Here is an 18,373-nt window from a genome sequence, read left to right as displayed (position 1 = left end):
ATTATTACTACTTCAGATATTTGTGGCCAAGAAGACCTCTGATTGGTGGAGGAGCCTCTGACACTGGAGATGCATACAGCCAATGAGGTTCCTGCTCTGGAGAGCCGTGAGGAAGGTAGTAAATCAATGGCATCTGGTGTCCGGGGCAATGCTGACACACAAAGTCACTGCAGACTGTTGAAAACACACAGTCGGGTGCCTATTCAGCTCTCTGAACACTTTAGAGTTAGTGAAGACCGTTCTGTCGCTTTACACGTTACACAACTTGAAAGATTTTTGACTATCCTGCTGTTCTTTTGTCTGTTTTGTACTAGTCTCACCCAGACATGTGAAAAACATCTGCGAAGGAATGAAAGAATGCCAGACAGCCCTCAGGCCCATTTCAGTGGGCACCTCATGGCTACTGCCATGGGGCCTGACAGCTGAAGCCCTGGTTGTTATGGGCATAAGCTCACTCATTTATTCAGACAACTATAAGACGTGCTATGTCAAACCCTGAAACATTAGTAAATAGTTTCAACAACGATCCACTGAGCCTTCGTTCTTCCGCAGCCAGTCTCCTAATGCCTCACATCTCCTCTCAAAGACATTTTCAAAGACTCTGGATCAGACACAATGGAAGACATCCACTAAGCTGAGGGAAAATTGGATCTGCTTGTGAAAAGGTATGCAAAGAGAATAAATCAACCAGTGTGAGGATGCTAACTGAATTAATATGTAATGAAATGTTGCCTTCCATGATGTCACTCATAGAGGACATTTAAAGTCACCATTACTATTGTAGTATTGTAGTATTTTATTAATGATTTATATGTGCACAACATTATTTTTTTATTGATGTGGTCTCATAATCTTTAAAGGGTTAGTTCACCCAAAAATGAAAATTATGTCATTAATGACTCACCCTCATGTCGTTCCACACCCGTAAGACCTTCGTTCATCTTCAGAACACAGTTTAAGATATTTTAGATTTAGTCCGAGAGCTTTCTGTCCCTCCATTGAAAATGTATGTACGGTATACTGTCCATGTCCAGAAAGGTAATAAAAACATCATCAAAGTAGTCCATGTGACATCAGAGGGTCAGTTAGAATTTGTTGAAGCATCGAAAATACATTTTGGTCCAAAAATAACAAAAACTACAACTTTATTCAGCATAGTATTCTCTTCTGGAATCCTTTCCATTGAATTGATTCCATTGAATCCTTTCATCTGTCGGCGATGTTTTCATCTGTTTTTGGCGATTAGGACATCCGCGACATTTAGAAGCATCGAAAATACATTTTGGTCCAAAAATAACAAAAACTACGACTCTGTTGTCAATTCGCGTTCACGACTCCGCTTCTTCTTCTTCTTCTTTCCTGTTTTACGGCGGTTGGCATTTAGCTTATTGGTGCATTACTGCCCCCTTCTGCTCCGGAGTGTGGTTCATGACTCCGCAGTGATGCTGCTGATGTAAGACGCAGCTGACGCGTTATCTAGTGCGCCAGAGCTTCGTTTACAGTCTGAGGGAGACGCACGCTGTATTCAAGCTATTCTACATTGTTTGTATTTTGGTATTGCTATATTTTTTAAAATGGTGCGTAAGTGTGCATGTCGCGGATGTCCTAATCGCCAAAAACAACCACGGCGACGTAAAAGTGCATTACCAACGCCGACAGATGAAAAGGATTCAATGGAATCAATTCAGTGGAATCAATTAAATGGAAAGGATTCTGGAAGAGAATACAATGCTGAATAAAGTCGTAGTTTTTGTTATTTTTGGACCAAAATGTATTTTCGATGCTTCAACAAATTCTAACTAACCCACTGATGTCACATGGACTGCTTTGATGATGTTTTTATTACCTTTCTGGACATGGACAGTATACCGTACATACATTTTCAATGGAGGGACAGAAAGCTCTCGGACTAAATCTAAAATATCTTAAACTGTGTTCCGAAGATGAACGGAGGTCTTACGGGTTTGGAACGACATGAGGGTGAGTCATTAATGACATAATTTTCATTTTTGGGTGAACTAACCCTTTAACAAGATAACTTCCCCTCCCTCTTGCAATGATGTCACTGTTCACTACCTTCTGACGTGCATACTGCATACTGCTAATATTTGCCATACAACTCTGCTTTATCGACCAGGTAGAACAATTATCCCATTAACAAATAAATTTCCTAATCTGTCTCAGCTGCTCATTGTACGCATAAATACAAATGAACTTGATGAAATGTCTAGAAGTATGGGCACTATCTTCTCTAGTACATTAGAAACTGTTGCACCCATCAGATTAAGTTAGAGAGAAACTCATAACCTAGAGCACAAATGGAAACAAACTCATTTAGAGGTCTTAGAGGTCTGAAAAGCCAATGTGTCCTGTTATAAAAAGGCTCTAAAAGCTGCCAGGGCTGAGCTTCTCCGCAAACTCATAGAAAATAACCAAAACATTCCAAGCTTTATATTTAGTAAAGTGGCTATTAACAAAGAAACAGACATCACCTGAACTGAATATTCCATCACAGTTTAGTAGTAATGACTTTATGAATTTATTTATTGAGAAAATCAAAAGCATCCGAAATACAATTGTAAATGTATAACGTTGGACAGCGTTTTATGATTCAGCCTCAATTATCGCTCTTCAAGAACAATTGCAATGCTTTACAACTATATGACAGGACTTATTGGATCTAAACCAACAACGTGTTTATTAGATCCAATACCAACTAAATTACTGAAAGAGTTGTTAACTGTAGCAGAAGAGCCTCTTCTCAATATTATTAACTCATCTCTATCTCATGTCCCAAGACCTTTCAAGCCGGCCGTTATTAAGTCTCACATTAAGAAACTACAACAAGAGCCAAATAAATTGGCAAATTATAAACCAATTTCAAATCTTCCATTTATGACTAAAATACTAGAAAAATTGTGTCTGCTGAATTGTGTTCCAGTTGTGCTCCTTCAAATGACTTACTTCTATAGCTTCTGACCAAGGCTGCCTCTCAAAACTACTTTTGCTTGATCTTAGTGCTGCGTTCGACGTTATTGGTCATGAAATAATTACACTGGTATTCAGGGACAGGCATTAAACTGATTTAGATCATGCCTATCTGACCATTATCATTTTGTTTATTTAAACAGGGAATTATTATAAGTAAACATTAGTAAATTGGAGTGCCACAAGGGTCTGTTTTAGGCCTTCTGCTATTTTCAATTTACATGCTGCCCCTTGTAATATCATTAGAAAGCATAGAATTAGTTTCCACTGTTATATATTTCATCATGAACAGAGGAAATCTCTAAATTATCCAAGTTGACAGAGTGTGTTAATATATAAAATATTGGATGACAAGTAATTTTTTTCTATTAAATTCAGATAACACTATTGTTTTGAGGTTACTGGACCAAAAACCTGTACACAGAATCTTGTAGAATACCATTTGCATCTATAAGGATGTACTGTTACTTCATCATCTACAGGTAAAGAACTGGGTATTTTATTAGACAGCAAACCTTGTCTTATAACCTCCCGAGACCCAGAAAAAAAAAAGTTTTTTCGAATTTAGTATTTTTTCACATCATTACATTGTTTAGAGCATAAGAAACAAATAAAAAAAAAAAAATTTAAGCATTTTATTTTATTCATATGTTATGCTATGTCCTCTGTAGTCGACACCAAGACTCAGTTGTTTAAAAAATAAATTGACATGAAATTATTATATTAAAAACAATGGGATTTTTTTTAATCACCAATCAATTTTTAGGCTTCAGGATTTTTTTTTAAACTTTGTATAAATATGATTCTCAACTATGTTATGAAAGATATAATGGAATTAATTGATATGCCATTTTACTTTTCCCATTCAATACAATGTATCTATACACTGTATCTAATTTGCATATTAATGTGTTCTTGGAGCAACATTCAAAGAAAAAGAAGTGTAATAATGGGAGTAATAATTGGTAACATTTTCATAATAATATCTAATAATTAATAGGAATATTGATATATAATTTCTTTCCCTATTCACTTGTTATATCTCCTAAAATGCCTGATAATCATGAATTAATTGTCCTCTACAGTGGACATTTATGAAATCAATGTCCTGTTTTGTAACAGAAAGAGAAAATCACTAAAATATAATGTCCACTACAGAGGACAAAAGTCTATTCCTGGGTCCCAGGAGGTTAAAAAATCATTTTTCATGTTACAAAAACAGCCTTCTTCCACCTCAGAAACATCGCTATGCTACGGAACGTTATCTGTTTCTGATGCAGAAAAGCTAGTTCATGCATTCACGACCTTTAGACTGGGTTATTATTATGTATTACTAGGTGCTTGTCCTGCATCCTCAATAAACAAGCTACAGTTACTCCAAAATGCAGCTGCTAGAGTTCTTACCAGGTCAAGAAAATATGATCATATATGGTTACCTATTAAGTTCCATATCGAATACAAAGTAATGCTACTGACTTATAAGGCCCTAAATGGTTTAGCTCGTGTGTATTTAATTGATCTTCTGTTGCTCTATAATCCATCATGCTATTTAAGGTCACAAAACTGGACTTTTGGTAGTACCTAGGATATCAACTAGAGGTGGAGCATTTCACAATCAGATCAAATCCACATGACCATTTTTTGGTCGAAATGTTATGAACAGCAACCATAATTGTTTTCCATTTGCTTTTCTATTTTATCTCGGGATTCCTGTCCTGAGGTGACTAGAGAGTACGAAGATTTCAGATGACTCAAGTGTGAAGAGATGATACCAATCCCTGCAAGGTGTATATATATTTATATGTAAAAATATATGAAGGTCATTAAAACAACCAATCTTCAGAACCAATGCAACATAATAAGAAGCAATAATACATAAGACTTTTTCAGAGAATATATCTTGAATTAAGTTTTTTTTACAAAACTGTCTTTTGTGTAAAGCATAAATCTTAAATTTGTTTAAAACAATTTGACAGCAAGTTAAAAAGTCAGTTTAACTTTCGTTTAGTGTCCAATTATCAATATTAACAAACTACAACTCAATAAACTCCTAATTACTGCTTATTAATAGTTAGTAAGGTAGTTATTAAGTTGGAATTGGGTAGGATTAAGCTATGTAGATAGATTTTTTTTCCAGTAAGCTAAACAGGTCAATGTGTTAGCAGTAAAATATCTGTTTACTGTAGGCCCAAACCATCTGAATGGCACCACCTGTTGGTCTTTTGAAATACAATCATCAAAAACAGTAAAACAGACAAAACAGTATGTTTGCTTTGTGAGGCCTTTCCTTTGATTGGCATGTTTGGCTTCTTTTCAGAACAAAAGGGTGATCCTTTTAAACAAACAACAGTGTCTATCATGTATGCGTGATAATATATGCTCCCTGTACATCTGTCAAGTGAGCTGACCTTAGTTATCGTTAAACAGAAAGTGCTAGGGCTGCCTGAGAGCTACAAATCTATCTCCAGTTACCATCTGTTCTCTATTGGCTGATTAGCATTATGAATACTGCAGGCTAGTAGATAAGGACATATTTCTGAAGTTTTACAAGGTTCTTGCAGACCCAGCTCCAGCTGGCTTACCCTTGCAGCCCCTACCCAGAACTGTACAGTCCAATCCAAGAAAACCTTTTATCTTTATGCTGGAGTCATGTTTGGGTTCTTATAACATCATGAGGAAGCGGATAACCTATACATTTAGCAGGGTAGCCGTGGTCTAATGGTTAGAGAGTCTAACCATTGCGGGTTCGAGTCTCAATACCGGCAGGAAATGACTGCTTCCCAGGCGCCACAGCAAAAATGGCAGCCCACTGCACCAGGTGTAAATGCAGAAGTTAATATTGAGTAACTTTTAGAGTTCTCTATGAATGAATCAGTGTTTTGAACGAATAGGTTGAGTGAATGGTTCAATGACTCGACAGCCAGTCTATTCCTGAATGAACTAATCATTTGAGTGAATGATTCAGTGACTCACTTGTAAACATAACACTGAAATACAGTCACTTTTCGACACCTACTGGCACTGACAATGATATAAACAAAGAAGATTCACTAAAAAATTGGCACCAAGCACAGACTAGCGAAGTGATACCTTACAAATGGTAATAAATCAGTGCTGTTGGACTGTTAGATCCGGAACTAACTGTTATATTATATTATATTATATTATATTATATTATATAAGAGTAGATAGTGTTGAATAAGTATCTTATGTAACTCCAGGCAGTAAGGCATTTGTAAGGCATCTGAATCTTAATGGATTCCTGCAGGGAATTTTCACTTATCAGATTCCATGTATAAACATCAGACAGAATGTACAATCACTGCACTTCTCATTCTCCTGTTCTCCATTCACTTTGCATTTGGCCCACTCGAGATGTAATTACCGCTAAACCTTTACCTATCTTACTATGTGGAAGACAACAACCGCTGAGCCTCCTCTCCAGAAACTTCACAGAACTCTGTGGATCTCAGCGGGACCTCAGCGAAGCCTGACCTGTGCATGACTATCACAGTGGAGCAGCGCATCTTCAATTCTGCTGAAAATGCTCTGCGTAAGATGCTTGCTTAGAATTCGAGTGAATATCAGACTTTAGCAAAGCTGTTTAGCGCATCACATGTGCTTTTCCTGCGTATGAGGAAAATACTGACTTTCGCCTGTCCGGAAATCCAGAGTCACACTAAATAAGGTCACTTGGTTCAGACTTCACCACAGCAGTATCAGCATACAGCAGCAGTGCGGTTATCTGTGCACAGCGTGACTCCTGTTTGAAAGACACTCTAATTCTCCTTCTGTCTCACTGTAGGAAACCCGATTAGACCACATCTTAACAACTCTGCCTTTCAGTTTTGGAAGGGGAGTACAGGGATCTGCAAGATGGGCTGCTTGTAATATATGGCTTTGGCTTCATTGGTGATTTCAGCTCTTAGAGTGATAAAAATGGCAGAGAGCTAGTGATTATGAATGCATAAGGATTAATGGAGGCTATTTAAAGACTCTCTACACAGAGCAGAGAAGACAGGGACACATTTTTCCACTCTGAAAGGAAGTGGAAAATCCATGGATTATCCCCAAAATGACTATGCTGTTCAATCATCAGACTTGGCGTTATGCCACAGTCCTGATACCAGAGGGAGCTTTTTACTCCACTGTGTTTGTTGTATATTGATCAGTCATTGGTTGGATGGCAGTAACTAGTGGTGGTGACCTAGAATGAACCAGATCCAACCAGGGTCATAAATATTTCTTGCCTGATACTGTTGCAAAGTGCATTTAATCATTTTATTTCAAACACACAATTTCTAACAATTACAATGAACCCAATATATGTTATGTATGTACAAGTTTTGGGGTCTGTAAGTTTTTTTTTTTTTGTTTTTTTTAAAAAAGACCTAGATCATGATGACTTGTGAAACACGTAGACCACTTTAAAGGTCTAAATAACAATGTAAGGAGTAAAAAATGATTATTGATGATAAAAATGATGATATATATATATATATATATATATATATATATATATATATATATATATATATCACACATACACTTCCATGCAACAGAAAACAAAAAAAAAACCTTTATGCAACAAAACAAAAACACTTTAACAACCTTGTGCTCTGTTTTGGAAAATGTGCACTTTAGTGTCAATAACATTGATATTAAAACCATTCCTGTACTTTTTGCATAAAAAAAAAAATAGGTCAGCCAAATGTAACCTGTTGTAAACAATGGTGGTTGCTCTGTATTACTCTCCAAACAGGCCTCATTAAGTCAATGCATTAATACTCCACTGTGCTTTCAGTGCTGTGGATCGCTGTGGGATCAGCTCAGGAGTGTTCCTTCCTGTCGACGGGGCTTGTTATTGTCACAAGCATCCTCACCAGCTCCTCTCGCTGTGAAGCTCCCTAATTAGTCACCTCGTCTCTCCTGATTCACAGTGAGCAGCTCACAATACACAAAACACAAAAAGAGTCATTTTAATGGGCCCGTGTTTTTCAGGTGTACTCGAGATAAAAGTGCAAAGTGAATTTTGTTTCACAGGTAGTGGGTCACATGTAAAAACACTGATTCTTGAGTACTGGGATAAAACAATACAAAAAAAAAAAAAAGTTTATGTGAATTATTTTGGTAATAAAATATGCTGTTCTTTTGAGCTTAAGAAATGTTTCTTGAGCACCAAATCAGCATACTAGAATGATTTCTGAACTTAAAAGTGAACCTAAAAGTAGTGTATATTAATTAAAAATGTGTGATTTTTTTTTTTTTTTTTTTTTTTTTGAATCATTAGGATACAATCATAGCTAAAAAAATCCTGGAAAACCAGAACACATTCATTATTAGTAACACTGGCTCAGAAATAAACTTTATATATGACGATGTGATTCTAATCTAACATTATTATCACAGAGAAATCAGCTTATGAGATTTTTAGCATGCCATATGTTACAAGCAAGATTCAAATCTGCATGGGAAACACTACTGGTTAAAGTCCAACACTTTAGCCACCCAGATGATGCTCCTGTGGCACAATATTATTAAATATAATGACTGCTTTTCAGATTGGAAATCAAGACTAATGCAACTAATAATTTCAACATGGTGTCAGTTCCAGCTTGGGCTGCACTGCGGCTCAGTGGCAAACAAAACAACCATATCAAGTTGTCTTGAGCCTGCCAATCAGTCCTCTCAGCAGGGTGAAGTACTATCCATGGGGACGGCTTTACCAGAATCCCGGATGAAGAGGATGTGGGAAGAGCCAGCAGCTGTGAACCCAGTGGCCTTGCCAAGCACCGCTGGCCAGACAAACCAGATGTGCAACCCAGTAAAATTCATATTAGAAATGACGGGCAGACAGATGGGTGGGACTGTGGGTGAGTAAAGATACGTTGTCTCTGAGGCAAACTAGCATACCACACAAAAAGAGAGCGAGACTCTCTAAAATGAAAAAAAAAAAACTATGAGCACTATGCTCTCAATGACATTTAAGTTTGTTTTAGAGAATAAAACATTGTTAAGTTTTCATTTTTAACTAGTAATGTGTGTAAAACCAAGTTGTGTGTGCTGTGCCTATATGAGATAAATAGTTGATAGATGATCTGCATCCGAAATCGCATACTTCCCTAATATACAGCATCCGGTTGACTTACTACTTCCAACGAGATTCTTAAGTGTGCATACAATACAGGACACTTTTAAAGGTGCAGTGTGTAAATTTTAGGGCCATCTAGCGGTGAGGTTGCGAACTGCAACCAACGGCAGCTCACCCCTCCCTTTCGAAACAAAACAGAGAGGCTATGGTGGCCGTCTGGCCGACACAAGACAAAGATGTCGTCGTCTGAGACAGCAGAGTATGTTAGCCAGCCAAGCAATGAGGTTTCTTCTGACTTCTAACAAAGAATGGTCTCTGCTTCTAATAAACCAAACAACTATTACTACTACTTTGTGCATATTCAATGTAGTGATGATGCAAGCTGCCTCCAAAAACACAAATGATTTAAAACAAGAACAACATAGTGATGAAACGTGCTCTGTAGAGTGTTTGTCCGTTTAGGGCTGCTGTAGAAACATGCCGGCGCATAATGGCGACTTAAAGGCGCTCTAAGCGATTTGACGCGTTTTTAGGCCCAATTTTTTTTTGTCACATACCGCAAACATCTCCTCACTATGCGCTAGCTGCCTGTCCCCTGAACACACTGTAAAAAAACGCGGTCTCTGTAGTCGCCACAAGCTCCGAAAACTGCAATAAAAACAAACTGGTGCAGCCTGGACCACTTAACATAATAAACATGCTCCAGCCAATAACCGACAAGCAGCGTCAATACGCAAGCTTTTTAAATGCGCGTTCATGACTGTTTCAGGAAGCACGGAGGGGAGGGCCAAGCTAGCCTCTGTTTTGTTTGACAACACTTCGAACGTCAACAGGAAGTTACTCCGCTCAGAATCGCTTAGAGCGCCTTTAATAAAAACATAATGGTTCATTATGTAAGGTCTTTATATACCACTGAAAACATAGTTATGTATCTTATATTGCAGTGGTTCCCAAACTTTTTAGCGTGGAGTACCCCCTGAAGGGATTACCATCCTTCCGCGTACCCCCTCTCTTCCACTTCGACTGCAGTCACACCTTTACCATTAAGCGACAATATTTGCCCCCTAAATTGATTTTCCAGTGCATTTTTTTTTACCTTTATGAATAACTTTATAAAATAAATAATGTTTTAAATAAAAAAATTTTCAATAGAGAAATATGCAATGATGGTAAAACGAAGTAAAACTTTTAAATATTAAACTAAAACCGCCAGTAGGTGGCAGCAAGTCACTGTTTTTATGAGTGAGTCATCGAGTCATTCATTCAGTAACAAAGCAAGTGGCTGTGAATGAATCATTGAATCATTGACTCTCACGATTCGTTCAAAGCCGCAGAATTGTTTTTGAAACACAGATGTGTGTTGTAGTTCTGCTGTGGTTTTCGTTAGAACTATTATTTCATTGCAAAATAGAGTAAATACTGTGTTTAAAATGTACATTTTATTTTTTGACCTGTTGTATAATAATGTCACGTTTGCAGTCATGTGGATATTTGGGAACAATTGCGTTCTTGCTCGTTATCATCATTAAATACAAGAACTCACACAAGGTATGTTTTTGTATCGGAGGAAGTTTTGTGTCTTAAATCGAAATTAATCCATTATCTGTGTCTGTATTTGTTCTTCATGCGAGTAAGTGCTGAATCCCCACTTTTACAAAGGTGCATTGTCGAGAACGACAGTAATTGAGCGCGATTTAAGGCAGCAGATTCTGCACACAGTCTATCATATGCATGCTGCTTGTGTGGATACAGTCATTTTTTACTGCAAATGATGAGGTAATTTTATTAAATGTACTGGATTTATGACATTTTGGCAGTTAGAAATAGATGCTCGATTTTAATATTATTTTAACTTCTCAGCATTTTGTTCGCGTACCCCCTTTTGTCACCTCACGTACCCCAGTTTGGGAACCACTGTTATATTGCATTTCTGTCAATAGATCCTCTCAAATTCTACACCTTTAACACTTTAGTGACGCAACTGATGCTGATAGGTCACATGATAAAGACAACATGGCAAATGTAGTATGTCCAGATTAAATTCATACTACACACATTCATACTATATATAGATCATACTTTTTAGCGGTCCTGAATTAATTACTTGTTCAAAATAAGTACCTACTCAAGAGAATATGAGATTTCGGACACAGCCTTCACCATTTTTATGTTGCCAAGTCTTATACTTAGGCCTACACTGACACCTAGTGGTTTGGATGCAGTAAAAACTAATCACAGCAAAAGTTTGTGATTAGTGATTCTATCATAGAAAAGTGTTATATGCAGTTAGCCTTTATTCATTTATTCTGTGAAAGTGTCAAATAATAAGGGGATTTCCAGGATAAAGTGAGTAGTATTCAGCTGGTCATGTGATCTCAAAATGGCTGCCTCTATGAGATGACCTGCTCATGTAAAATTAAACAGCTTTTATTAGGTTATTGATATATGACTGCAGTACATCTCATGTGACTGTACTTTAAACATTTATCATTTCTTTTTGATGAGGAAAAATCACTAAGGACCTTTTAAGTGCCATTAATGCATATAAAAATTAACTCCTGCTGCACAAGACTAAAAATTCACTATGTATTATCAGATGAACTTGTATCATCTTGTGATGTTTTTTCAAAACCTTGCTTTATCAGACTTTGTAAGTGTTTGTGAGTGCATGTTGGTGTGCACATTTGTCCTAAGACAACCCGTGTGTCTGTTTTCTTCATTTGGTCCACAAGGTTTTGATTATGAGGAATTGCCCCTGGGACTCCAAGACCTTCAGAGAGACCAGAACAGGCAAACAGAAAGACAAAAAAAAACAGGCCTTACGGTTATGGATGAAATATGTATTTCAAATATCTAAATCCTCGATGAGTCATTCTTACCAGAACAAGTCAATGCTATCTATGGAATGTGACTGTATAATTGAATGATGCCAAAGGACATTTGCATTTCATTTCAAAGAACTCAACACTATGACTGTCAAATTAGAGTTCCAGCATGCGTTTATAAACAAATATCACCACCTAGTGGTTATCAAGAAGCATTGTTTGTTTTAATTCTTTACACAACAGTAATTTCATCATTCTTAATCTAGTACTGATATGGTATGACAGTTATTATTGTTAACTAAAACTAAAAACCGTTAAAAAAAACCTTCTAGTTACTTGAAACATAATGAATGTTAACTGAAATAAAAATATAAAAAGCTTAAACTTATTTTATTTCAGCTAGTTACCAAGGCAACATTTCTAATTTTCATTTAATATTTCGATTTTAACTTGATGTACTAAAATAATTAAAACTAAAACTGAAATAAAAATTAATTAAAACTATTGACATTTTATCAACTAATAACAAAATTACTAAAACTTTAAAATTTCAATGAAAACGTAAAAATAAAAATAATAAAAACAAAATATGAATAAAAACTACATTTGTATCTCTGATACTAAGACATGAGAAAGAGAATACATCCCAGAGAATATTGTCTAGGATTTTAATATATTTTTATGAACCATGCACTGTGAAAAATCAAAACAGCTGATGTGTTTGGCATGCCTAATAGGGCAGATAATGTGAATTTCAAAATTTAACACTTAATTCTTTACATATCAAAGATCGTAACTGAAACACAGGACACATACAACAGGTTTTTAAGAAACCCTGAGAAATGTAGTGAGGCATATCAGCCACCGACTGAATTTACAACAGGAATGGAACATTCCGGACGGCTGCAAGCATGTGTGGAAGGATACGTGATGAATGCGAGCTCAATTCCCTGCCTTTGGTAAGATTAATAACAGACTCGTCTGGGCCATAAAGCTTGAATCTGGGGAGAAGTTATGAAAACCTTGTGGATTAAACTGTGTTTAGAGTCAAACATTCCACTCGGATGAAATTTCCAAGCATGTCCACATAAAACGTGTCTTGAGCTTGATATCACTCATCATTCTTCGACATGAAATACTGTCTGTTACAAGATCAGTAACCTGTCTAAGAAAGCAGATATTTCTCAGAGTTGTAAACAATAGCTATGTAATCATACTTTAATACAAGGATCATTAGTGCAAATCTGCTGTACATACTATGCTGATATATTCAAATAAAATACTGAGAACATCTGTAAGCGCTTGATGTTTGACAGGGGCCGTTTTCACATGACTTTGACACAAACAGACAGTCATCTGGCTCTTCTCCTCCGAACCACGATGGTTCCAGCCACAACGTCATAAACAGTTCTGTTGTGTTGGAAAAAGAGTAGCGTGATAAAGATAGGGAACAGGAAGGCGATAGAGAAGTTTTTATTTAAGGCCCGTACTGTGGACCTGCAAAATGAAAGAAAAACAAATTAATTAAAATACTTTTAATACATTATTATGCTATATATAAATATATATATATTTTCATGTGACAACACTGAAGAAATGACACTTTGCTACAATGTAAAGTAGTGAGTGTACAGCTTGTATAACAGTGTAAATTTGCTGTCCCCTCAAAATAACTCAACACACAGTCATTAATGTCTAAACCGCTGGCCACAAAAGTGAGTACGCCCCTAAGTGAAAATGTCCAAATTGGGCCCAATTAGCCATTTTCTCTCCCCGGTGTCATGTGACTCAAAATAGAGAGGCTACGGTGGCCGTCTGGCCGACACAAGACAAAGATGTTGTTGTCTGAGACAGCAGAGTATGTTAGCCAGTCAAGCAATGAGGTTTCTTCTGACTTCTAACAAAGAATGGTCTCTGCTTCTAATAAACCAGACAACTATTACTACTACTTTGTGCGTATTCAATGTAGTGACGATGCAAGCTGCCTCCAAAAACACAAATGATTTAGAACAAGAACAACATAGTGATGAAACGTGCTATTTAGAGTGTTTGTCCATTTAGGGCTGCTGTAGAAACATGCCGGCGCATAATGGCAACTTAATAAAAACATAATTATGTAAGGTCACAAATAAAAATTAATTAAAACTATTGACATTTTATCAACTAATAACAAAATTACTAAAACTTTAAAATTTCAATGAAAAAATAAAAATAATAAAAACAAAATATGAATAAAATTACATTTGTATCTCTGATACTAAGACATGAGAAAGAGAATACATCCCAGAGAATATTGTCTTCAAGGATTTTAATATATTTTTATGAATCATACACTGTGAAAAATCAAAACAGCTGATGTGTTTGGCATGCCTAATAGGGCAGATAATGTGAATTTCAAAATTTAGTGTTAGTGTTACAAGGTCTCAGGTGTGAATGGGGAGCAGGTGTGTTAAATTTGGTGTTATCGCTCTCACGCTCTCATACTGGTCACTGGAAGTTCAACATGGCACCTCATGGCAAAGAACTCTCTGAGGAGCTGAAAAAAAGAATTGTTGCTCTACATAAAGATGGCGTAGGATATAAGAAGATTGCCAAGACCCTGAAACTGAGCTGCAGCATGGTGGCCAAGACCTTACAGCGGTTTAACAGGACAGGTTCCACTCAGAACAGGCCTCGCCATGGTCGACCAAAGAATCTGAGTGCTCGTGCTCAGCATCATATCCAGAGGTTATGTTTGGGAAATAGACGTATGAGTGCTGCCAGCATTGCTGCAGAGGTTGAAGGGGTGGGGGGGGTCAGCCTGTCAGTGCTCAGACCATACGCCGCACACTGCATCAAATTGGTCTGCATGGCTGTCGTCCCAGAAGGAAGCCTCTTCTAAAGATGATGCACAAGAAAGCCTGCAAACAGTTTGCTGAAGACAAGCAGACTAAGGACATGGATTACTGGAACCATGTCCTGTGGTCTGATGAGACCAAGATAAACTTATTTGGTTCAGATGGTGTCAAGCGTGTGTGGCGGCAACCAGGTGAGGAGTACAAAGACAAGTGTGTCTTGCCTACAGTCAAGCATGGTGGTGGGAGTGTCATGGTCTGGGGCTGCATGAGTGCTGCCGGCACTGGGGAGCTACAGTTCATTGAGGGAACCATGAATGCCAACATGTACTGTGACATACTGAAGCAGAGCATGATCCTCTCCCTTTGGAGACTGGGCCGCAGGGCAGTATTCCAACATGATAATGACCCCAAACACACCTCCAAGACGACCACTGCCTTGCTAAAGAAGCTGAGGATAAAGGTGATGGACTGGCCAAGCATGTCTCCAGACCCAAACCCTATTGGAGGAGTGCAAGGTCTCTGACATCCACCAACTCTGTGATGTCGTCATGGAGGAGTGGAAGAGGACTCCAGTGGCAACCTGTGAAGCTCTGGTGAACTCCATGCCCAAAATGGTTAAGGCAGTGCTGGAAAATAATGGTGGCCACACAAAATATATTGACACTTTGGGCCCAATTTGGACATTTTCACTTAGGGGTGTACTTACTTTTGTGGTCAGTGGTTTAGACATTAACGGTTGTGTGTTGAGTTATTTTGAGGGGACAGCAAATTTACACTGTTATACAAGCTGTACACTCAATACTTTACATTGTAGCAAAGTGTCATTTCTTCAGTGTTGTCACATGAAAAGATATAATAAAATATTTACAAAAATGTGAAGGGTGTACTCACTTCTGTGAGATACTGTATGTGTATATATATATATATATATATATATATATATATATATATATATATATATATATATATATGTCCACCCATGCATTATAAATACATGCATAACTCACGCAGATAAGCTGACATTGGATGCCGGTACCACCAAAACCCGATTCGGCTGCACTAGGACTGTCGTGTCACATGTGACGACTCGAAGACCCAGCAGGAACTTTCCCGGAGTGGCACCTCCAGCTCCCCAAATACAGATGATCTGCAGATAAAGACAGAACACAGACTAAAGGAATGTTTGAGCTGTCTAAAAGTCTAAAACCACAGACTCATTCAGATTAATTCTAGACTACAAAGGCTTTGCACCGGATATTGTTACTAAGTGATAATAAGGATCTTTCTAAAAAAATAAAACAAACAGATTGAGAGACAAGGCTTATAAAATGGAAGACAAATGATGCAAAAAGCTTGCAGAGATTCACTCACTTCATAGACGCACACAAGGACTCTGTATGCTAAAGCCACAGCCATCATCTTCTGCAGGTCCTCCAATGATGTGGTCTCATCAATCTCTTCCACAATAAACTGCATCATGAATTTGGAAATATCCCTGTTTAGAAGATCAAAGACATATGAACTGTCATTACACAATATACTGTATATACACTACTGTTTAAAAATTTGGAGTCGGTTATGAAAGAAGTCTCTTATGCTCACCAACACAGCATTTATTTGCTCGAAGAGACAGTAATAACAGTAATACTGTGAAATATTATTACAATTTAAAATAACTTTTGTTAGCATTTTGGTTCTGAAAAACTTCTCAACTCACTTCATTCCACTGAGATGCATGATCCACAATACTATGGTTGCCTTTACACAAAAGAGAAGGAAGAAATCCACAGTTTCAGCCAGAAATCTACGCAAAGGGGAGGGGATGGTGTACTCTCTACCTGAGAGAAAAAAGATGACGTTAGGACAGAGAGTGCCATCATAGGCAGACAGTATTATCAAATACTATGATTTTCACATGAAATCACATGAATTCTCAAGACCGTTTATTTCTTCCACTAACAGATAATATGGCTGTTACAGTATTATGTGTTTAATGACAGTTACTTGGACCACTGTATTACACCCATAATTGGGTCAATATCCATTTTATAATCTTAATTTTAATTCATATTTTTTATTTGTTGAATATGTTTCATTTATGTGTGGTCTAAGACTTTTGCATGTCCTGATATTGCTGAGTTAGACATATTTTGTTGATCTTGGAACAACATTCTAGTCTGAAAATTTAGTCTTAACCCTATTCCTACCCCTAAACCTAACCCTACCCATAAGTTATCCCAAAAATCAGAGGGAAATGATAGATGAATAACACTGATGTAGAAGCACCAATTCATGATTTTAAGCCTAAACTTGACATAATCTGTAAACTTTTCCCTCAAATCTGATTTGATTTGATTTGAATGTTGTTCCAGGATCAACAAAAATGTTGACCCAGGAACATGTTGAACTCAGCAATATCAGGTTATGCGCCACGGCATACATCTTAGTGAAAAGTTGGCACAGAAGCACTTCAGAAGTGGCTTTTAAAGTGATAGTTCACCCAAAAATGAAAATTTGTCAACATTTACTCACTCTCAAGTAGTTTCAAACCTGTATGAATTTCTTTCTTCTGCTGAACACAAAGGAAGATATTTGAAAGGATTTCAGTAACTAAACAGATCTCACCCTCCATTTACTGCCATAGTAGGAAAACTAAGTACTATGGTAGTCAATGGGGGGCAAGATCTGTTTGGTTTCTGACATTCTTCCAAATATCTTCTTTTGTGTTCAGCAGAACAAAGAAATTCATACAGGTTTGAAACTACTTAAGGGTGAGTAAATGATGACAGAACTTACATTTTTTGGTGAACAATCCCTTTAACTTGGCTGTGTAAAGACACTTTTAATGCACTTAAAATAACATGTATATGGGATATATAATACTAAAAGTACACACAGCTGGGGATTATGGAGATATACTAAAGGTACATAAAATGTACATTAATTTAGTTCAATTCTTCATGGACATAAGATAGCGTGTGTTTAATGATGCAACTAATTACTCCATCTCCTCAGAGCAATGGATTGACAGCTACCTGCAGGCTGTGCTGGTCCTCTGTCAGCAGTGCTGGATGTGGCAGTAGCTGCTGGACGGCTTGACGGTGGGCTCGTCTGGTTATACCAGGCGGCGATGTCAGCGGGCGTCGCGGCATATGCAGATGTGGAGCTGCCGGGTGCCTGGCAACCGAACTGAGGCGGAGGAAACAGCGGCGCGGACATGAACACCCAACTCTGCCAGCTCGCATAGCCACAGTAATAGCGCCACATCCACTGCTGCAGCTGCGCGCAGTATTCAGTCGTTGTCATGTTGTCACTGTTGTCGGATTCCTGACGGTTTTTGACCGTTTCTTCTGTACTATCCGCTGTCATGTTGACTCCTTTTGTTAATCTTATTTAGACTTCCACTTCCTAAAGAGGCTAATCTCCTCAGGCAGCGGCCATGACAACTGCTCATTCCAGCCAGAATATACCACTAGGCTAATATATTTGTAGTTGGTGTTTTTCGCTTCAGCTGCCTAAGACAGTTTCTGTATTTACATTTATCATAGCAAAAAGGCATGTCTGCTACATAAGACACAAACTGTGCAAGTAACTCAAAATTAAACTGCATTAACTGTTTGTGCACCCCTGTG

At 37.5% G+C, this 18,373-nt stretch overlaps 1 protein-coding gene and 1 long non-coding RNA gene across 2 annotated transcripts; one reads left to right on the top strand and one right to left on the bottom strand.

Annotated features, from left to right (window-relative positions):
- Nucleotides 1–169: 169 nt before the first annotated feature.
- LOC125276294 lies at nucleotides 170–9,602 on the top strand. The gene is made up of 3 exons (XR_007186620.1): nucleotides 170–665; nucleotides 4,709–4,773; nucleotides 7,793–9,602. It is a non-coding gene; the product is annotated as an uncharacterized LOC125276294 (long non-coding RNA).
- Nucleotides 9,603–12,558: 2,956 nt separating this feature from the next.
- On the bottom strand, nucleotides 12,559–18,373 carry fam8a1a (family with sequence similarity 8 member A1a). The gene is made up of 5 exons (XM_048201344.1): nucleotides 17,777–18,373; nucleotides 16,459–16,579; nucleotides 16,113–16,236; nucleotides 15,749–15,888; nucleotides 12,559–13,401 (listed from the first exon to the last, which is right to left on the bottom strand). The coding sequence occupies exons 1-5, from the start codon at nucleotides 18,108–18,110 to the stop codon at nucleotides 13,257–13,259; spliced, it is 864 nt and encodes a 287-aa protein (XP_048057301.1). The 5' UTR covers nucleotides 18,111–18,373; the 3' UTR covers nucleotides 12,559–13,256.

Source organism: Megalobrama amblycephala, linkage group LG9, assembly GCF_018812025.1.
Source record: "Megalobrama amblycephala isolate DHTTF-2021 linkage group LG9, ASM1881202v1, whole genome shotgun sequence".
NCBI classification, from domain to species: domain Eukaryota; kingdom Metazoa; phylum Chordata; class Actinopteri; order Cypriniformes; family Xenocyprididae; genus Megalobrama; species Megalobrama amblycephala.
This window is presented reverse-complemented; position numbering and strand designations above follow the sequence as displayed.